This window comes from Parambassis ranga, chromosome 8 (assembly GCF_900634625.1).
Source record: "Parambassis ranga chromosome 8, fParRan2.1, whole genome shotgun sequence".
Classification (NCBI taxonomy): domain Eukaryota; kingdom Metazoa; phylum Chordata; class Actinopteri; family Ambassidae; genus Parambassis; species Parambassis ranga.
Window position 1 is genome coordinate 9876937 of NC_041029.1, and position 21132 is coordinate 9898068.

At 42.5% G+C, this 21132-nt stretch overlaps 4 protein-coding genes across 8 annotated transcripts; 2 read left to right on the forward strand and 2 right to left on the reverse strand.

Annotated features, from left to right (window-relative positions):
- The first annotated feature begins 675 nt into the window (after positions 1-675).
- atxn7l3a (ataxin 7 like 3a) lies at positions 676-6873 on the forward strand. 4 transcript variants are annotated; one of them, XM_028411706.1, is made up of 14 exons: positions 676-885; positions 1343-1385; positions 1494-1593; positions 1669-1801; positions 1891-2062; positions 2151-2248; positions 2324-2349; positions 2441-2486; positions 3134-3171; positions 3270-3338; positions 3435-3478; positions 3986-4057; positions 4442-4578; positions 4660-6872. In XM_028411706.1, exons 3-14 carry the CDS (start codon positions 1543-1545, stop codon positions 4878-4880), a joined length of 1107 nt encoding a protein of 368 aa, XP_028267507.1. In that variant the 5' UTR covers positions 676-885; positions 1343-1385; positions 1494-1542; the 3' UTR covers positions 4881-6872. The 4 variants fall into 4 exon arrangements, with proteins under 4 accessions (XP_028267507.1, XP_028267505.1, XP_028267506.1 ...); XM_028411704.1 differs by lacking the exon at positions 1343-1385; XM_028411705.1 differs by lacking the exon at positions 1343-1385 and having other exon boundaries at positions 2327-2349.
- Positions 6874-9636, reverse strand: tmub2 (transmembrane and ubiquitin-like domain containing 2). Of its 2 annotated transcripts, none has more exons than XM_028411708.1 (3): positions 9536-9636; positions 8117-8727; positions 6874-8000 (listed from the first exon to the last, which is right to left on the reverse strand). In XM_028411708.1, exons 2-3 carry the CDS (start codon positions 8710-8712, stop codon positions 7613-7615), a joined length of 984 nt encoding a protein of 327 aa, XP_028267509.1. In that variant the 5' UTR covers positions 8713-8727; positions 9536-9636; the 3' UTR covers positions 6874-7612. The 2 variants fall into 2 exon arrangements, with proteins under 2 accessions (XP_028267509.1, XP_028267510.1); XM_028411709.1 differs by having other exon boundaries at positions 9532-9635.
- Positions 9637-10072: 436 nt separating this feature from the next.
- On the reverse strand, positions 10073-11935 carry asb16 (ankyrin repeat and SOCS box containing 16). Its single transcript, XM_028412209.1, is given in 7 exon segments — positions 10073-10279; positions 10370-10480; positions 10561-10644; positions 10727-11135; positions 11251-11518; positions 11597-11815; positions 11818-11935. Coding segments are annotated over 7 exon segments (1398 nt in total). The 3' UTR covers positions 10073-10090.
- An 825-nt stretch (positions 11936-12760) lies between these two features.
- hrob (homologous recombination factor with OB-fold) lies at positions 12761-20061 on the forward strand. Its single transcript, XM_028412469.1, has 10 exons — positions 12761-12929; positions 13109-13159; positions 13304-14260; positions 14424-14507; positions 14767-14901; positions 15839-15947; positions 17434-17519; positions 17631-17753; positions 17874-18099; positions 19439-20061. The coding sequence occupies exons 1-10, from the start codon at positions 12927-12929 to the stop codon at positions 19492-19494; spliced, it is 1830 nt and encodes a 609-aa protein (XP_028268270.1). The 5' UTR covers positions 12761-12926; the 3' UTR covers positions 19495-20061.
- Positions 20062-21132: the final 1071 nt, after the last annotated feature.

A 21132-nucleotide genomic window follows, 5' to 3' on the forward strand; every position in this document is an offset into this window, starting at 1 on the left:
TTGGATCAGATCAGTGTGGGAAAGACTTGACTGGACAGACGAGAGCTCTGACTTTAAACTCATCCTAAACCATGTCATCATCATCACTCAGCATGCCTGGAAGAAACAAATGGGTGTCCGCAAACTTTTGGTCATGTAGCACATGCTACTTCGCACATGCTACTTCTAACCTGCTAACGGATGATCTCATCCGACCGCTCAGGCACAACAACCTGATTACAGATAAAGAGCGAGAAGCCAGTGTTCATTTATTAATGTCTGAAATGTAAACGTCAAGTCAAACTCGGAAAAGCGGAAACAAACTAGCTTCACCTTCAAAGTAAAATCAGCAAAGGGGCCTCAAACGTTCCACATGTTAAACATACAATCATGGTTTGAGTCATTTTGTAACTTCTTACACATGTTATCCATTAAAACACGTATAACCTTGAATTATTTCTCTAAATGGTGAATAATTAATCTGATTCCCAAAAAACTAAACAAGTAAAACAGTTATATTCATTCTGAAACATGCTGATTCATTAAAAAAATCTAACGTGCACTGCACGATGTATGATTTTAATGCGATAGCTGCATTTTCCTAGCCGTTATATTTGGAAGCCTAGCTTTTATTTTGTAGGTTACATCCGGAAGTCGGTTGTTGTGTTTACCTGCCTGGTTGCGCTCTGTCGGCCTCCTCGGGTGTCAAGCGGGTTCGTTAGTCTAGCTAACCAACACCTGCGACAACAAACACTTCCTACGAGCTTTCTGTTTTACCTGCGACATCAATGATGGCTGCAACCGAAAAACAGACTTCATGTTAACGTGTTAAACGTAGACGGAGTCGGCAATGTTGCCTCCTTCAGAGAAGCTGCTTGGTTCAGGCTGAATTTTCGGTATGACCGGGTAAGAGGAAACACTTTTTGGTGGAAATAAAATATAACCAACGTTGCTACATAGTTTATTTTCCCCATTTGGAGTCAAAAAACGTCTCCTGTCCATAGTTTTAAAGTAAAAAAAAACAAAGCAGCAGGACTAACGAACTAAAAAGCAAAAAGTGCTCATTTTGTTAATATGCCTCCGTTTATATTCTGGTCATTTTAGCTAATGTCTAGATGCAGTTTTATGTTTATATTTTTTTTTACATACATAGTGTAAGTGTGGACGTATTTTAATGATTTGAACGTCAACAACAGGAAGCCATCAGTCTTACTGTAACAACGTGTAGTGTAGGTATCCACTAATAAGCTAACCAGGACATAACTGATGCTAACATGTGCAGGGGCGGTTTACAGACGGAATAAATACAATAAAATTGGTGTATGGCATCAGCAGTTGATTCATATTTTATTATCTTTGACAGGATAAAAGGAGATCAGCAGCAACTGTTGATACCTGTTTTAAAAGTATGTATTTTGAAACGAGTCTGGTACTTTATGGTGCATTATGTTTGTCTGTGTAAAGCCTGAAATATTTTGGATCAATAACCACCCTGTTATGTTTTTGACCTCCAGGCCAGCATCTTATTACCTCGCGATCAAGATTTCCAATACAGAGTTTCAAATGAAAATGGAGGATATGCCCCTCTCAGGCCCAGACAACACCAGGCTGGAGGTGAGCCACTGATATTCATACAATTATGAGATGGCCAGCAGATGGTTTTATCTATCATCCTGTTTTATGTTGCAGGCCTTGGTCCATGACATCTACTCTGAGCTGGTGGAAGATGCCTGTTTGGGCCTGTGCTTTGAAGTACATCGTGCGGTGAAACAAGGCTATTTCTTCTTAGATGAAACGGATCAAGAGAGCATGAAGGAGTTTGGTTGGTTCCATGGCTTCTAGATTGTTCTGGTACATTTATTTTCTATCTATACTGTGTTTACTTAGAATAAGTGTTTTCTCTTCCTGTAGAAATTGTGGATCAACCAGGAGTGGACATATTTGGGCAGGTGTACAATCAATGGAAAAACAAAGAGTGCGAGTGTCCCAACTGCAAAAGATTAATAGCAGCATCTCGTTTTGCGCCGCATTTGGAGAAATGCCTCGGCATGGGACGCAACAGCAGTCGCATCGCAAACCGCAGGTGGGTCAGTAAAGGCTTTGGAGGCCTGAGAGTTCTTATCTTACATGATCCCAAACATTTGACCAGGCTGCTTTTGTGCTTTTAACAGGCTAGCCAGCAATAATAACATGAGTAAATCAGAGAGTGATCAGGAAGACAACGATGACCTTAATGACAATGACTGGTCTTATGGCGCAGAAAAAAAAGGTGAGCAATTAAATCTTTGAAGCAATAGAAATGCTTGAGTTGCTTTTACATAATAAAGTTGTTGTGTTCTTTTAGCAGCCAAGAAGAGAAAGTCAGATAAGGTATTTTTTTATCATTTACACACAGGTTTCAAGTACATTAACATACCTATTGTGATTTTTGTTTTTAATTTTGTCATTTGTGTTCTTACAGAATCAGAATTCACCAAGAAGATCCAAATCTCTGAAACACAAAAATGGTGAGTCTAGTTTAGTGAAGATGTTTTTACACAGGGTGTTTGCTCTTCAGTAGCCTTCAAGTCATTGTGTTGCAGATTAGGATGTTCTTTGCACAGTTTACTCATACACAGGAAGTAAAATGTGGAGACTGACTGGTATGGTGCGCCACAGTGAAGTAGCAACCGTGGCATCTGTTTTATGATCATTTTTTTGCTGTGTAATGATGGCCTGAATTTTGATTAAAAGTCAAAGTCAGCTTTATTGTCAAATCTGCTATATGCGCTGGGCATACAGAGAATCGAAATTGCGTTACTCCTCACTCCGCAACATATAACATATAACTAAAAACTTAAGATAAATATGAAGTGTAAAAAAGTGTACCTACAATGAGGCACACACAAAATACAAGGCACAAAAAAAGGCACAATGCAGTGAGAGTGCAAAGGATGTATAGTGCAAGACAGTGCAGTTGGCATAATGTAAACAGTCCAGGAATGGTTTAAGTTATAGCAGCTTATATGAGACTGGTATGACATGACTAAGGTGAAAGAGAATACACAGGGTAAAGCGGCTGGTGCACAGAGTTCCTTTTGGTAAAGTGGCTGGTACGAAGATGGGTGTCAGTCCAACTTTGCTTAGGATCAACAATTTTGTGTTTTTTTTCCAGGTGAGCTTGGAAGCAGCGTCAGTTCAGAGCCTTACAAGGTGACAAATCCTCCTGGGTTCATGTTAACTGCAAGACCATAAAGTCACTGACTGTGACATGCACAGTATTATTATTTATTCTTATGTACTCCTTTCAGTTCAACTATAATACTGGCATCAGTTATGAAACTTTGGGCCCAGATGAAGTCAGGTCCCTTTTAACAACGGTGAGTCGCTTTCATTAATGTCCTTAAGATATTTCTGCAGGCTTTTAAGATCATGTTTACTTTTACAGATATTTATAGTTTTGTTCATTTCTACAGCAATGTGGGGTGATCTCTGAACACACCAAGAAGATGTGTACCAGGTAAGTACTATATAAGCTTCACACATAAAGATAAAGTTTAATTTCCACTTAGCTAAGCTTGTAGCTCACATGTACATGCAGTATACTGGTAGTTTCAGGTACTGTAACACCTGGCCTAAAGCTGGTGCCCGAGGTCAGTGTCCATAGGTGTGATGGCTGTGATTAAACTTGAGGAACTGTATGTATTTGTTATTATGTACTGTATGCTGAGCATAATTCAGGGGTACACAAGTGGCAACTCGTGTTTCATTTATATTAACACCTTCCTGGATTGGCTTGTTTTCAAAACCAATTCTGACCAGCCTAGTGTTAAGGAACCCACCAATGACCAACGTCTAATATTTCAACTTTATAACACCTAGTTGTTTGTCTGCCCTATCTGGTTGGTCACTGACAATGTCCCAGCAGTCCTCCCCCTGCAGGCAGGGTGATGCATGAAGCTGGGTGGTGGTGGGTGCGGCTGGGCCGTCAGTCAGGAATGTATAATGCCACCTTGTGTCCCACCAGGTCTCAGCGATGTCCCCAGCACACGGACGAACAGAGGAGGGCCGTCAGGGTGTTCCTCCTGGGGCCGTCTGCGTGAGTGTGCCCCGTCCCCTTTCTCACCTCAAAGACTGTACTTAGTCATGTTGTGACCCTTAGGTGTTGATACACTGACGCATGGTGCAGCTGATCAGGTTGCCTTGTCCAGAGACAGGGCAATACTGCTGGTCAGTGTGGTGAATACTCTGATACTGGGGCACCTGTTCAGCATGTCTAACTGGTGCTGTGTTTGCTGCAGTTGCAGAGACTCTGAGTAGTCTTTGGCCTTTTATCATAAGAGAGTGGGACAAATTTGTGTCCCACATCATGTTTGACATTTTATAAAATGTGTAAAATCAACAATTGCGATGAAATTTGAAGGACATACTTTGAACCCACCAATCTAAAAGGATGTCACTCTGTCTTGGTTTCATGTCATAGGCCGGCGCTGCCTGATGCAGATGCTGTGGTGGAGAGCGACAGTTTTGACATTCCAGATGGACAGACTTTAATGAGCCGTCTGCAGTGGGAAGACTCCCCCGACATCTCACCCACCGACTCCGCCTCATCTAAAGCAAGTAAGAGAAACACTCGGACATTTAGTCTTTTTACATCTAGAAAACCTACACACACATGTTAATACATGTCTTTTTTTACAGGCACCAATCATTCAGACTCTAGGAGGCCCAAGAAAAAGAAGAGGCCATCTCTGGGTTTGAACAGTGGAGGAGGAGGAGGGGGAGGAGGGGGGAGTGGAGGTCTGGCAGGAGGAAGCAGCAGCAGCAGCAGCTCTCAGAGTAACATCAATTTATCAACCAAAAAAAAGAGGCCAAAACTCTCAGCACCTTCTATTTCAAGCATCTACGATGACTTAAACTAGCACAGGCTTGTTTGCCTTCTTGATTAAATGGCTCTTTTTCATACCATGATTTCCAGGTCTGAGCAGGGTAAGATACAACTGAGTAGTTCTTGAATGCTTTGGTCTTGGCCAGTAAGGCATCTACATTGTAAAGATTCTATATTATGAGCACCGTGTGACAGCGTTCAGAGTATCTGGAGGTTTCTACAGGCCCAGCTCCATCATAAACTACTATTTACATCTGCTGTCTAAGTATATGTGAGCAACAGGTCTGTGATAATCAAGTTACCAAGAACATAATGATAAAGTAGCAGTAGAAAACTGCCCCTCTTCTAGACTCTGTGTTCACTCAAACTCAGCTATCACATGCAACTGGTTCCAGTTCAACACCTGATACACCTATACCGGAGTTCTCATCAGTGGCTTTTTAATTCTAGCATTGTGTTGCACAGTTGTGTGTGTGTGTGTGTGTGTGGCTCTGTATGCAGTCAGTGTGAAGATCACTTTCTTTATGTTGTGTGTGTGTGTGTGTGGTCAGAGGGCGTATGTGTAATCATTTATATTTTCACAAAACTATGCATCCCTAAAAGGTGACGTTTTTGTGAAAGTATGCGTGCCATTTGAAATATTGAACTTGATTCATTTACTTGATATATTTAAGTTTGTATTTGTCACTGCCTATGTAGTGATGTGTATATTATTTGTGTGTAAATGCAGATTTTGATATTTGCAGAGCCCTTAGGCTCAGCGGGACTTGTACAGTATTGGATGTGCATTGGAAACTGAATCATGATTTCTCCCTCTCTCTGCTGAGAATGCATCCAATCAGATCTGTGCGTGTTGATCCTGATCATGAGTGACAAACGTGCACTTTGTAAGCCTAAAACTAACTATCAGATGTAAGTAAGATGCTTAAGTAGACACAATCTTGTAGTATTTACAGTGAATGTCTTGAAAGATTTGTTTTTCCTATTATATGGCTTCACAAACCCAAAGACTTTACTGGTGCAGTTATTGTGATGTGGACAGGCGCATAAGGACGTTATTTGTATGTTATGCTCTGTGTGTGTCATTTCCATGCAACATTATAAATGTTATCCTAGCGAGGCTGTCTGAATAGGTCTGGATTTCTTCTTAATCCAGATTATTTGATTTTTCCTTTGAGATTTATCACACAAGAAACCTGTAGAATCTTCAAGATAGAATTTGAATTGTATAGAGAACGACAATCTGTGTCCAGGCTTTTTTTGTTCTGTTTTTTTTTCTCTGGTGCAGCGACACACCAGATTAACCAGTAGAAGGCAGTATGGAGGTCAGTGGTTGTTTTTATAGCTTTACTTGAGTGTGTTCAAGCATTGTGTGAATGGAGGTGGATGTAAATTGTGGCTAAGACGGCATTCGTCCACTCAGGTGTCATGCTTCCTTCACTGCTTGCTTATTGTTACCTATCCTGCGGGGCATATTTTCTTCAGTGTCTTTTTTTGTGGGGGGGTATTTATCATATGTCACTATATTTTACTCAGGTCTTGAGGAAAAGGTGCAGAGGTGACACTGTCAAAGAGGACCAGTTAAATTTTAAGATTCTGCCCCCTCCCCGACCCTTATAAACTTTCTTTCTTTAAAAATTTGTGTCAGACAAAAACTGATTTTAATCTTCAGTGATTTTTTTTGTTGGATTGTGTAGACACTCTAATCAACCCCTTAGATATTCTGACCAGTAAAGTCTTGTAAAGTGCACTAACCATAAGATAATTTGTTTTGACGCTCATGTCACCTCCTGTGAATGAAGCTAACAGCTGACGTCCTCTTGTGGCTCTTTGTGCGTCTGTACAGTTTAAGTGCAATGACAAAGTGCAAATGTTGTGAATTTTTTTTTTTTTCCAAGTGCACATCGAACGGCTTGTATCTGAACATAATGTGATACTTAGGTTATTTGACTTCACTGCCATGCATACTATTGTTTGTAATAGAAATAAACACACACTGTACTCTGACACCACAGATTCTGAAACTGTTTGGTTTGAAATGCTTTAATTTGAGATACCACTGAAACCAGAGCAGTCCAGCATTATCAGGAGAGTTAAACATCCCCCTCTAAAGTTCTAAGTGCCAGATGCAGTTTCATTCTATCATTTTATTTACAGAAAATACACAATTTATTTACATCTTTTCAAAAAAAAGATGGTTTTCAGGTGTAGTCATTGTTAAATTAGACTATTTCTACTTAGCAACAAAAAAGTAAGCCTTGCACTGAGGCAGTTGTACAGTATATATTTGCTTGCAGAGACCATGACTCATAACATAAAATATTCCAAATAATTCCAGACATTTTTTGTCCTTAACACAGAAGCAGTTCTCTCAAAAAGAAATGCACAGGAAAATATAATAAATCTTAATAATGAAAGAGCAGACGAGATAAAGCCAGAGTGTTAAAACATGGTGTGAGTCACTAAGTCATGTTTGAAGAGAAGCTAAATTATGTTTGAGTTATGACTCCTTACTCACTCACTGCAGGTTATTTTCTGCACTTATACTGTACAATCACTCGTCCTTTTTTTTCTTAGTACATGCACAAACACGCTCACCTGGCCACCCACATGCTCTCACACATACACATTCCAATCCGCTGCAGCATCTGCTCCACAGCCCCTTCTGATTAGTCCATCTCTCCAGACACTCACCCACTGCTGTAGTTATTTTTATCACAGCTCACAATATTCAGCTGTGAGTGTGTGCCCTCTGTCTCTGCCTTTTCAGCGGCTGTGCATCCCAAATATCAGAAAGCTAAAGAACACAGTGACTCCCACAAGGGAGATGGTCGCAGGGGCAGTGAAGAACTGCCTGTAGTTGATGCGAAAGTACCACACCACAGCCAGTATCACCACGAACACAGGCACTACCATGCTGCTGGTGCTAAGAGCTAAGCCAGCAGCCCTAAATCCTCCAGAGACCCCAGACCCAACTCCTGCGCCAGACTGAGCCCCTTCCTCTGGTCTGGCTTCATGCAGGGCCTGGGAGACGTGGCAGTGAATCACGCTGTTGTCTGTGATGTTTAAGGATACCAGAGTCTTCTTGGGATCTTGCAGCAACTGGCCTTGGTAGATGAGTTTAATTTGATGCTCACGGCCTGAGAAACATTTGCTGTAAAAAAAATGACAAGGAACAAGAGTCAGTATAATGCTGGAAGGTACATAACTGGCTGCAGCAAAATGGATAACTAGTAATCTATGCCTGAAGTTTGTGGCTGCTTTACCGACCTTTTCAATATTCCCACTGTATCTTGTGGTTCTACAACAGCCACCTCCTCTGTGTCGTTTAAAAACTTCAATCGGACCGATATGGAAGTGGGGGTGCTGGCAGCGTTAGAACAGATGTTGCTAGTCAAAATTGGGATAGGCTTTAAACCTGTTTTTTCGTCCTCCTCAAGCTCCTCCTCATCAATTTCATCATCCTCGCCATCAGAAGCTTGCAGTCTTCCAGCCTGTTTGCTCTGTATGTCCAGCAGTGGATCTGTCCAAACCCCCTCTGCCCCCTCTCCTGTCCCCTCACCCTCTCCTCTCTCAGTGGCCGGCTCGCTGTCATCCGGCTTGTTCTCCTGTGAAGTTGGTGGAGTCTGCTGTTCAGGAGTGTCAGTGCTAGTAGGTCCTCCACTGTAACTGTCGTGGCCTCCCAGTCCTATTAAAGAAGCGTGAGCACCCACAGTGAGGATGGTCCCCAGTATGTGGTCTCCACGATCTGCCACATGGGTTGAGAGCCAAGCCAAGATGAGGGCAAAGACCAGGAGCAGCACGCCCCCTACTGCTGTTACCTCATCCTCCATCCCATCCAACATGGTCAGTGCACACACTGCCATCTCTGTCCTCCAAGCCTGAAGAAGACAGACATTTCATTCTGTGCACACTTGTTGTATACCTACATCTATGACAGGAGATGCATGCTAAGAGCATGACTGAAAGTGAAGTGAAGCACATTTATTTAACAGTTTACTCTATATTGGAAAACATCCAAACCATCAAATCAAAACAACAAATAACACCTACTAATGAATACTTTGATTTGTCATTTAAGAGTTTTCATTACTAGCAATACACTATATTACAATATTAGAGCTACATAAAACATTGGTTTTATTGTATTGTATGTAAAATGTCAACAAACAAAATGGGGACTGGATATATCAGCTGATTTTCTTCACATTCTGTTTCCATATAAATGAATGGTAGTGATTCAAACTTTAGTAACTACTTAAAGGTAAAACATACTGAGATAGAGAGAGTGGAGTCATCTAAGATGAAAGTTATTGTATTTTGCTCCACAGCAGCTACTAGGGGTGGTCACCAGCTGCTTCTTTTTAACTGAAAAGCTAAAACCAACCGTCCAGAACCGCCTGTTTTCTAGTGTCATGTTTTTCACCGTCGAGATTCGCTTTTTAGTTGCGAGTTAGTCACTTAGAAAGCCAGTCTGCCGCGCCGCTAACTTGTTATGTTGTAGTTTATGCTGCTGTTCACTAGCTAACTTAGCTAGCCTACCAAGCTAGCAGAAAAACGACCTTCGGCTGTTTACGACTCTCTCTGCTGGGTTTGCGTTGTTCTTAAATCAAACCCAGGCGTTGTATGGACAATGTCAATGTCTTCATTATGTGTAGATGTATTCAAATAGTATATTGTCTCACCTACCAGGTGTAAAATCAGAGCATGTTTGGAGACGAGGCTCAATGCTAGTTAGCAGCTGCTGCTTAAAAGCACATAAACACAGAGGCGACGTGACGTCATCGCCGTGCCGGGATAGGAGGGGGTTGTTTGTAGCTGTTCCAGTAACAAAATAAAATACAATAAGATGATATAATAAAATAATAACTACGTGGTAGTTAGTATTATAGTTTATATAATTTATGCTTGTATAACTTTATCTAAATTCTAACAACATGCTCATTTAAATCAGAAGTGCACAGTCACAGAAGATATTTGTATAGAATGAATCATTTAAGTTACTAGCAGAGTATTTATACACTATGCTAATTTTATTATTATGTATATTTATTATTATTATGGATGGAGATCAAGAACTTTAACTTAAAGATGCTCAGTATTATCAGCTCAACCTACTGTTTTGGAGACAAATGGAATGGTTTGAACATTACATGTTTGGTAGTGTAATTGAAAGAAGGTGAAACTGATTTTTAAATTAAAAAAAAAAAACAACATACTGTTAAAAAAAAAAAGCCATTGTTTTTACTGCAGTGTCCTGTCTTTATTATACAGCAGCAGGTAATCCCTCACAGAGCTGGGAATGTCCAGTTCACTGACAGCTGAGTAACACCGGGCTCCAAAATGCTGACGTAAAGCACATCGACAGAGATGCTGCAGAGAGCGAGGCTGACCGCTCCTTTCACGCAGGAGGTTAAAGAAAGACCTGTGCTCCTGAGGCAGGGAGGGGGAGAGACAGGAAAACACCACATCATGGAAGGTGAATATGAAGAGTATGGTTATTTAAGACTGCACTGAGCTCACCTCTAGTATCTCAGCAGGCAGAGAGTCTATCCATTCACAATGAGGAATAGATGTGTATGAGTTCAGCATCACCACCAAAGTAGCAGGTGAAAGGATGCACTGTTTCAGCTCCTGTAAAAAGAAGAAGCAAAGAATCAAACAGCACTTTCTTTCTATTACTACATGTTCTCAGTGTTGCTGTTTAGCTAAACCTTTGAAGACACTGGCTTAGCTCCATGGTTCAGGAGTGAGCGTGCTATTGCTTCAGGCTGCTGATCAGGGAAATCCTCCACTACCTTAAAGCAAAGGCAGAAAGGTGAGCTACACATGTTTCTGTACATGGTGACAGTCTTTACCACTTTATCTCTTGTGTGTTACCTGCAGCAGACAGTCCAGTGGTGTGTATCCAGCACAGTTGACAACATTAGCCTTTGCTCCATGTTGCAGGAGAATGTCGACAATCCTGTGGCAGCAGTTAGCACAGGCGTTGTGCAGCGGGGTGTGCTTCTTCTTGCCCGCAGTCTGGGGGTCAGCTCCTGCCTCCAGCAGCTTTTGAATGATGCGAAGGTAGAGTCCACCTTCGGAAGGCCTCTCGGCTCCTGAGCATGCAGCGTTCAGAGGGGTCTCCCCTTCTCGGTTTGTGGCTAAAACATCTGCTCCGTGACTGAGGAAGAGCTCCACATGCTCCTCAAGGCCTCTCCGGGCAGCCACGTGCAGAGGTGTGAGCCTCGACTCCCTGGTCCTTACGTTGACCTCTGCACCTCCATCTAAAAGCAGCTCAGCACAACTTGGAAAAAAACAGATACGAATTTCAATCATGACATGCCCCAGAATCCATATGCACAAATATTCACTTTGTGTTGGAGCTTCTTGTCACATAATAGTTGTCCATTAACACTCACTGGAATGACTGGGCAGAGGTGCAGAGATGAAGAGGAGCACTGCCATCTGCAGCCAGCATTTCAGGGTCTGCTCCGTGAGAGAGCAGCAACTGGGCGCAAACAGAATGGCCGCCTATACAGGCATCATGGAGGGCGGTGTAGCCTCCAGGGTCAGCATCAACCTCAGCCCCACGAAACAGCAGCTCCTCCACACATCCTGTGTGTCCTCTGCTGGAAGCAAGGCGTAAGGCTGAAGTTTGTTTCACCTTAGAGCTCAGCGTCCACATGCCTGAGAGAGAAACAGCAAGGAAGTGATGTCCTGATGCCTTTTACAACAGACTGTAGGATTCAGCTCTTTGTGTCATACCCATCTCCGGAGCCCACACCATCTCTTCATGCATCGTCTCCATTAGGGCATTGACTATCGCAGGGTCCTTCAGCACTGCATACACTCCTTTCATATCGCCACACATGAAGGTGTTGTGGATGGCTGTGTCTCTGCACCGAACCTGGGGAGGAGGAGCCCTGACTTCCTGGAGCTGCTGTGGCTGCCTAGGTGGAAGCCTCGGGGCTCGAGGAAGAGGGTCCTGGTCATGGCTCTCCGGTGAGCCAGAGCTCGCCGTGCATCCTCCCACTCCTGGAACTCCTGCTCCAGTCTCAGAGAGCGCAGTGAGGCTGAACTGAATGGAAAAGTGTCCTTTGACATGACACCTTAAAATCAGTCAGTGAGAAATTAAAATTGTTAGAACATGTTGTGTTGTGTTGTGTGTGTGTGTGTATTTTAATTTATACACAAAGTCCACACATCAACTACTCTAAGCAACCACGTCTTGCTTTGGAAGCACTGGGCAGTAGTGTTTACAGACATATCAGCATACTGTTACTTACCCTTGACTAGACCTCCAGTGAGTCAAACATGTCCAAACAGAGGTCCAGAAAAAATTATCGGAATTAGTCTGATTTACTTTAAAAACTAAAAAACCAAGAGAGTATTAGTCCTTGGTGTGTGATCGCAGTCGTAAGATTGTTGCTCAAATACAAGTTTAGCACAAGTTATAAATAGACCAGAATGCAAGCTGACACTCGTCTTATCCTCAGTGACCACTAGATGGGGGTGTTGTTCCAGCATTCATCCCCCCCACAGTCACGTTATAAACAAAGATGTCAAGATAGTTCTATTCCAGTTCAAAGGAAAGAGGACCACTACACGATAACAACTAACAACTGGAAATGTGCCGCAGAACACATTTTTATTTAGAGCATGTTCGATTTTCAGTAATATAAGCGTCAACGTTTCCAAGCGCAGTCCACCTGATTTTGAAACAGGAGAAATGAGCAATCTTTCTTAAATTCTTTTAATGGACTAATGTGTGATATAAAATAGTAATCTTTCGACTTGATGGCAATAGCGAAAACCTTACGTGTGGTGCCAAAAATCATAGGTAGTGAGTCTTCTCGCTTTGCGTTTACACTCTTTGTAAAAACGTCCCTACGTCATTGCGTAGCGTTTGAACGTGCGGCGCGGAACAAAACTGCAGGAGCAAACTTTTCAAATTAGCTTACTGGCTTCTCTCGTTTATTTGCCCCGAAAAAGACATTAGCCTGTATCTATTTATACGATATTGAATGGCATTCCGTGCCGTTCTAAGTTGTGTTAGTTTGTCAGCAGGTCACTCGGTATTCCATGCCTGTCTGCGATGGTAAGTAAGACAACCCAGCAGACTAAAAGCAGATTGAGCTAGCTGTGCTAACATATGCTATCAAAACAGTCTCCCTTCACAGATGACACTAATGTATGACTGTTTTTATTGGGCCATCTTTATTTGGTGTACAGCAGCAGGACATTTATTGCTGCGCATGCTGTTATCTCTGTTTACAGACCTGCAAACTAAGTGGCCTGTTCAGCATTGGCGAGGATTTTGATGATGAGGTGATTCCCAGCAGACATATACACACCTGATTTCAACTGTTACTTAACTGTCAGTGCAGGCTGTTCTTCTTTCTGTAACATAGTGATGCACCGTCTGTTCCTCCTCTCTCCTGCTGCGTGTGTTTGCGTGTGTGTCTTTCCCAGGACTTGCTTGGGACAGACTGGGCTGCCTGCTCAGCGCCTGGACCAGCCGATGTGACAGCTGCTGTGTCATCGTGCGCTCTGCGTGCTTCCTCTGTTGCTCACAGAGAGCCGGAGAAAATTCGCCTTCAGCAAACTGGAGCGAGATCAGGTGCCCTGTGTAATGGCATGTCATCAAGGAACAGCACGCACACTGCTGCTGGACAAACTGTTGCACTGGGTTTGAGACAGCTCTCCTGCTCTCCTCTATCACACTCACTCGCTCCTCCCATACTAAATAACTCTCAGTCAAATTTGGCATCACAACAGAGTCATGTTAACACAAAGGCTCCACTAAAGGCCAGCGTGGCTCAGGATGATTTTGATGATTGGGATGTTGATCTGGCAGACCTGAACGAGTGTGATAGCCAAATGCCCACTCTGCCTGCACCCACAGTCGAGCCTTTGTCTTCAGCTAAAACTCTGCGACCTTCAACCTGTCGTGGGATTCAAAAACCCCCTGAACGGACATTTCGGGAACTTAACACTGGCAGTAGGACTTCTAGCTTATCCAGTCATAATCTGCCATCTGGGACACATCTGCAGTCTTCAAATATTCGCCATGCTATTCCCTCAGTACCACCACAGAGTTCAAGTGTTTTCCCTGGCTTCACTGCCACTTCTCCTGCCCCCAGCCCCTTCGGCAGAACACTTAACATGCCTCAGCAACCACAGAATCCATGGGCAACCCCAAGACCCTCTACTCAGGCCCGCAGCCTCTTTGACACTGTCTCCCCAGCAGCCTCTCGCTCTATGAGCTCTTCCACTTTGAGCCCTCATCCCCTTCACACACCAGTTCTCACTAATCGCCTTGTCCAGCTGGTGTCTGCTTCCAGTAAGCCCAAGAAGAGACCTTTCTCTGAGCCTCGCCGCCCAAGGACCCGGCGCTTCCCAGGTCCCGCGGGACTTCTACCACAGCAGGTCAGCTGCCATGCATCTGAATTACCTTCTGCAGCATGTTTCCTTTTTTTTTAATATGAGAGTGTAGGGGTAGACGCTCTGCTCAGAATTCTTGCAGCTTCTCTGCAGCCTATGCACTAATGAAATGACTGTCCGTAAAAAGTGTCTTTTTCTTCTCTTTCAGCCACAGGGTCAGAATCTGGATGAGATAGTGGTTTCTGTTTCTCAGACTCCTGCTCACGGGGTCGTGGCCCGATTACCGAGCCAGGTAAATAAAATATTGATACAGACAAGGTGAAGTCTTCACAGCATGTGAGAAACCCCAAAAACTTGTTAAATATTAAAATATGTTCCATGGTAATTAATTTAATGTTGTGATATGTTCAGTCGATAGTGATCAGTGTCGCACACTCTCCGATCACTCTGTTCCACCCTCTCCTTTTTAAAATGACTAGAAGTTTTGTCACTTGATAGGAGGTACATTAGAACTGTGGCTGTTTATTATGAGTTGAACCTTTTTTATATAGGCTTCCAGCTCACAAGCAGACGAAGATGAGTTCAGCGGCGGTGCCTGGGCAGCGATGAAAGCAGAGATGGGGTTGGATGAGAGGAATCCGTCATGCTTCCTGCACTCTTACAGTGTGGTCATGGTGCTTCGCAAGGTGAGCATTTAGTTACAAACCAAACTGTACAAAAGGTCTTGGTTACTTCAGCACTGATATCTAGGTCAAGCAGTTTTTAAAAATGATTTATCCTCCATCATAATCAGTCTGTGCGCCGCTGCTGGAGGTCTATTAGCATAATCAGGACAAATGATGGCTCTGTACTGGTGGTTTGTGATTATAAACAGTATGATCACTCATCAATCATGCTAATGAAGAGTCTGCTGTTGTTCTGCCCTCTCTTTGTAACTACTAGCGGCAGCCTCTATGGAACAGTCTTGAGTGGCAGTCATATTGAGTACTTACACATATGGGCTTTTGCTGTATGTGCTTGTCACTGTTGCCATGCACCGGCAGGACGCTGTGGCTAATCGCGTTCAGGTTAAGCTGTTTACATGAATGTCAGCTTCACAAAATCCTTGTTTGCATGAATAAACAAATTAGCACTTAGCCCTGTCATGTTAGATTTAATACTGCGGAAAGAAAGGATGATCCCGAAAGTAAATCCTGCTTGCTGTTTATTTATTGACATCCTCTCTATGTTTATGCAGATGGTACAAACCAAAAGGGAAAGCAGTAAGATTTAAGGGGAGGGATGATTAGATATTCAGTAAGCTGATATATTGGAGGGGACATTAGAGCTTTTTTCAAAATAACAGGGAAACATCACTAGTCTAAATGACTAAGTTAAAATCTTTGTTTTAAAGAAACATGCTGAAAAAAAGTTGCATACATGAATCCTGATGACAAACTGCTTCCTTACTGGTTGAATATCCTGGCTTATAGTGGGGTTGTTACAAACACAATTGGTCTACTGAAAAGGCAAATGAATAAAATGGTAGCTAATTATTTTTTGTCTGACAGTTAATCCATCATCTAACCAGTAAAATACTTGCACTAATGTGTGTGTTGTTGTTTTTTTCCCTCCTCTATTCAGGCTGCACTGAAACAGTTGGCAAAAAACAAAGTGCCCAACATGGCTGTTCTCCTGAAGACCATTATCCACACACATGCTGATGCCAAGGCTGTGTTTAAAGACCCGACAGGTAGTGCACACACACACACACACACACACACACACACACACACACACACACACGATTCAGAGAAGATTTACAGTGAGTCATTATATACATGTATATCCGTGTTTAATGAGATTCCTTGAAGCTGGTGACACACCTCAGGCTCTGAATGCACTGTAGACCATAGAAATGTTAAGTGTAGGTGAGGGCCAAAGGGGATTTGTGACATTTTGACATTTGCTTTCTGAGGCCTCACCTGATTGAAATCCACATGTTGTAGATCAGCCAGTGTAACATGCTTCATTACACATGCACTCACACAGAATACAGATGCACATGTAGTGCACACAGCAGTTCACGCGTCCTGCTTTGTGAGCCCCCTGTGTTTCCACTTTTCTTCTCCTGCTCTGTCTTAAACCTCCACCTCTAAGTTGGGTCGGTTGCCATGGTCCCCAGAGAGCAGCTACATGAGGTGTACTGATTATCAACTCTCAGGAGTGGATGTTGTACTCAACACCAGACTTAAGTGCTTATTAGTGATTCAATTGCAGGAGATTGGCATCAGTAGTGGGTGGGTATTAAGTGCTTCTGACACCAGGATGGACTGTTCTCTCAGTAATGTACCTCCCACCTCCAGGAAGGTTTTGCAGCTTTTACCAAGCAGAGGTATCTTAGAGGCTGTTGTTGTCCTGCGGGACTGTACACTGCTGCTTACTAATGATTTATTTTTTTTATTTTTATTTACTCATAGCTGTCTCAATTTTTTCTGTTTCCATGGATATTCTGTGGATATTTTTTTGCTATTCTGTATATAATATGCTAGTCTGAACCGTCATCCCATAATTCATGTGGCTTTTACTTTACTCTAAATCATGATTCATCACTAGTCCGTACTGGTGGAATTATGAAATATGTTTGAGCAATGCTACACATGTGACATTTCCACCATTTATGGCTCTGACTACACACAGGGAAGCTTTTTCTCCACAAGACCAACCTTGTTATCATTCAAAAATGGCTCCTAAACATGTTCACTTATATATATAACTATAAAAGCCGAATTTATTGACCTCTCTGTAATTGTGTTTTCTTGTTTGTATGTCTGGTTGTGGACATGTTTGTGAAATACTGCAGGCCATCTCAGACATGATATAATGTACAGTTATTTATAAATGTGTGAGGAAGCGCATATAACAACCCTGAAAGAAACTCAAACCTTTTCTTTGGAACTTTTAGGCTTTTAAAGGTTTCATGCACTTCAATTTTCTGATAATGGGGTTAAACATCCAGACACATCAAAATGAAGAATGAAAATGATAAGAGAGCAAGGGTGTAATTCAGCACTGTTTTGTATAAAATTGTACAGTAGTGAAGGTGTAATATGACTTCATTTAGCCGTGCTTTAGATGTTCTGATCATTCATTTCGAGCACCTGCTGCAGCATGTCTGGAGCTTGTAACCAGCCTTTTTAAAATCAGAGTGTGCTGCTTAAACTCATTATTTTGCTAAGGGGAGATTCAGGGAACTGTGCATCGGCGTCTCTTAGAGGACAGAGTGGAGGAGTTGAAGGCTGGAGCTGTGCTGCTGCTCAAACAGGTAAGACTGCTCACAAGCATGAATAGATATCAGCCGTAATGGCCACTGCATTGTAGTGTTTTAGTGAATCTGTCCGTGTGGTGGGTGTGTTTATGTTGCTTGTATAAATAGGTCGGTGTGTTTTCCCCATCTCATCGTAACCATTACCTAAATGTGACTCCCAACAACTTACTGAGGATCTATGCCCCTGGTGGAGTCAGTCTGACCACCACTCAGCTCCCCCCTCTGGTCCTGGTGAGCACAGCTGTCAGCTGACAACAAAAATAGCACATTCAAATACATTTTAAATCTTTCAACCAGAAACATTGTGTCAACCTGTCATCTGTCCCTCTGTAACATTGGTATTCCTTCTAGGAGCCAATGTTGCTGTCACCCACTCAACCTTCCAGCGTCCTCCGGGAGCCCATGTCTCGAATGCAGCTGGTGTTTGACGAAGAGGACGAAGAGGGAAAAGATGGGGAGAGATGCACAGAGGGAGCTGGAGACCCACAAACCCCAGCAGAGACTAGTGTCACTTCCAGCAGAGGCCCTCAAGAGCATACAGGGAAGTCGGCACCACAAGACCCAGGCTGGGATGCAGGTGAGGACCAGACAGTTAAAGAGATTTTTGTGGACACATCCTGATTTCTGTGTCTGTCTAGTAATATTTTGATCATATTTTAAATCAAACTTTCAGCCAAGCAAATATGTGGGTTAAAGATGGTTCTGATTGCATCATTCTGTACTAGAGCTGCAACTAACTGTTATCCCCTGGCTCATCTGCTGTTTTTTATGTATTTATTTGTCTTTCAGTTGCGTATATAAAAAGCAATAAATGTGAAAGCATAGCGTAATTCTTACAGGAGCCGCTCTGAATTTAAAATTATGATCTGCATCTAACTCTTATAAATATATGAAAAAAGGCAACCCAGGTTTAAGAGCTTTTGTCCAAGGATTCTTCTTTTAAATGTTGTTCTTTTTGCATTTGCACCACCAACAACAATACTGAAGTGACAGCATTCTTCACGGCTGTCTGTTCCTATTGTACAGAGTACCCATGTTTGAAGCTGACCTTAAACACAGGTTTTCAAGAACTACGATCATCTTTACTTCCTCCAACTTCTACCTATGAACTATACCAGTCTGACATTTCCAGACTTTCGTTCACTATAAATTTGAAAAGTTTTATGTAAAGACCATTTATAATACCCAAGTGAATACAAGATCAGAACTTCCTCTCTGAAAGTCTTGTTAAGCTGCTGAGCTGCCAGGCTCACCTAACGCATATTGTGTGTTAGGTGAGCCTGGCAGCTCAGCAGGTCGAGTAGCTCGTCCACTGGTCACAGTGTTGGCGGTTTGATCCTTTGTCCACATGTTAAAGTGCCTTCAGGGAACACTGAATTTCTTCAGTTAAACCAGTAATTTGTATAGCTGCTCTCTGCCCTTGCTCTGTGTGTGTGTGTATAATTGGTAAAACTGGATAGAAGTCTTCTATTCTGTCCATTTACTGTACAAAACCATTTGGATTTGGCTAATGCCATGGCTTTGATGTCACAGCACCCCAAAGCAAAGTCTAATACTAGCAAAAAACCGTTTTTCTTATGTTCAACAATTTTAGTGACACCTGTGAGCACTTGGAATTTGTTATTCATACTGATGCCAGTTTTCGATTTAGTAATCGAGGTATTTCATCTTCCTTTCTATACAACTGTGTTATACTGCACAGAACCACGTCTGAATTCTCCCCACTTCTGGTCATGATTGTGCTTTTTCCGTAGAGGCGCAGGACTTTATTTATATTGCATAGAAAAATGAGCCCTCAGCCACTGAAAATGTGTCTACGAACTGCTTTTGGTTCAAGAAACAGTTTGCACATTGTCATCATGGGCCTTTTCAATAATTAAAACAAAGTCTGATGTCCTGACCTGTCTGTTGTGCAGATGATGACCTGGATGAACTGCTGGGCGAGTTACCAGAGGATACCTACAGCTTCTGATCCGACTCCACACCAAATCTTCTTTACAGACTTTTCTACTTGACATTACCTGAACTGACTGAAATGGTGAAAATATGTACAGTATGTGTTGTAAGTTTATTTCTAAAAAGTGATATCTTCACAAAGAATTAGTTTCTAATTTTTTTTTTTAAAAAAAAGGATGGTCTTGGATTGATTTGTGGTTGTCACGTATCAGTAATTTGTCCCTTGAAGCGAACACATGCTCATTAATTAAACAGTCCATCAGAAGTGAGTGTGATGTAAGCTTTCGGTGAGCCTGATGCTGTTTGTGTATGAAGGAATGTTTCACTGTAATCCACACTCGCTCTGCTTCAGTGACCTTGAAATGGAAAACTAATCTACACAACATTGATTTGCTAATTATGCAAAATGAAAAAAAAAAGAAAAGCAGATGAGGCCTCTTTGTCTGCTGTGTTCTCCTGTTTGTCCTCAACCTCAATTTTTAGTTGTGTTTATGTCTTCAAGCTTCTACGTAGGAGAGGATAAACTGACCCTGCTTGTTTACTGTGCATTAAGAGGCATATCAGGTTTTCGGGCAGGGATTTCAGGGAGGCGGCTTCAGAGTCCTGCGTGGCTCTCCTGACCATAAAGTGTTTACACAGCCCTGTCTGCATTAGGGTGGAGTCACACTGTGACTAACGGGCTCTTGTGGAGGCTTTCCCAACAGGACCTCATCCCTAACTCCAGACTCCACCACTCCCCCTGCCTCAACTGTAACAGATTCAGGTTAATCCTCAACCTCTTTGCTATTTTGTGGGTGATGCAGCTGCTCAAATTCCCCGGTTTATTCTCAAAAGAGAGAGTGGGGATGATGAAATGAGTTGTGTTTGCAGTCTCTGCTTGTAGCTGTAGCTTGGTTAAATATTTGGACGGTTACAAATCTCCTGTTGTTTTGGCTTTGTACTTGTACCTATGGCATCTGAAGTGAAGCATTAAATGAGAAGGTTAAGTGCTGGTTTTAGTGTCAATTTGAGAGCAAGCACACTGCAGCCCTATCATTGTACAGTGTTTCTTTCAGAGACTGCTTCCGTTTCTTTATACTGCAGGGGAATGAGAAGACTGTTCAGTGTGGACTGTTTTTATTGTTGGGTAGAACAACCTGACTTTTTGGTTTGGTAGAAGATGTCAGTTGAAGTCCCCACACATGATGAGAGTAATTTCACATCTGATAATGTAGGGAACAAAAAAAAATCTAAATTTTAAAAATGAGTTTTCTTCGATGTTCCTTGTTTAAAGCTTCAAAATATTAAGTTGACAAAAAAGATCCAAGACCATAAAAGCTGAGGTCCTCTGCTGTACCGCAGTCCATCTATAGCATCAGTACCAGCAGGGGGTAGTATTTAACACCCTCCTCTGCAGGTCCTAGGTCCTAGTGGACATCATTAGCCTAGTTCATAGGCTTATGAGAGCATGCAGACATCCAACACCAAGTTAAGAGTCCTGCTGGCAAAACCCTTAATTGGAAGGGAACTTAATTTGACCACAACTAGGTTCTTTGAAGCTGTCCGTCTTCATAGGTCTGTGCAGGAGGGGCTGCTCTTACCCTTATCTACGCATCTACCAATTTAGGCCTTCAGAAAGGGAAAAGGGGGCTTGGTTCCTGCAGGTCTGCAGCGA

Excerpts from the sequence above, each read along its gene's own strand:
- hrob (XM_028412469.1), top strand. Across the intron at positions 15,948-17,433 it reads TGTGTTTAAAGACCCGACAG|GGGAGATTCAGGGAACTGTG; the intron begins GTAGTGCACACA and ends TATTTTGCTAAG. Across the intron at positions 17,520-17,630 it reads CTGTGCTGCTGCTCAAACAG|GTCGGTGTGTTTTCCCCATC; the intron begins GTAAGACTGCTC and ends TTGTATAAATAG.
- atxn7l3a (XM_028411704.1), top strand. Across the intron at positions 2,063-2,150 it reads AGTCGCATCGCAAACCGCAG|GCTAGCCAGCAATAATAACA; the intron begins GTGGGTCAGTAA and ends TGCTTTTAACAG. Across the intron at positions 4,579-4,659 it reads CTCCGCCTCATCTAAAGCAA|GCACCAATCATTCAGACTCT; the intron begins GTAAGAGAAACA and ends CTTTTTTTACAG.
- tmub2 (XM_028411708.1), bottom strand. The coding sequence starts at position 8,712 with ATGGCAGTGTGTGCACTGACCATGTTGGATGGGATGGAGGATGAGGTA. Across the intron at positions 8,001-8,116 it reads ACAGTGGGAATATTGAAAAG|CAAATGTTTCTCAGGCCGTG; the intron begins GTCGGTAAAGCA and ends TTTTTTTTACAG.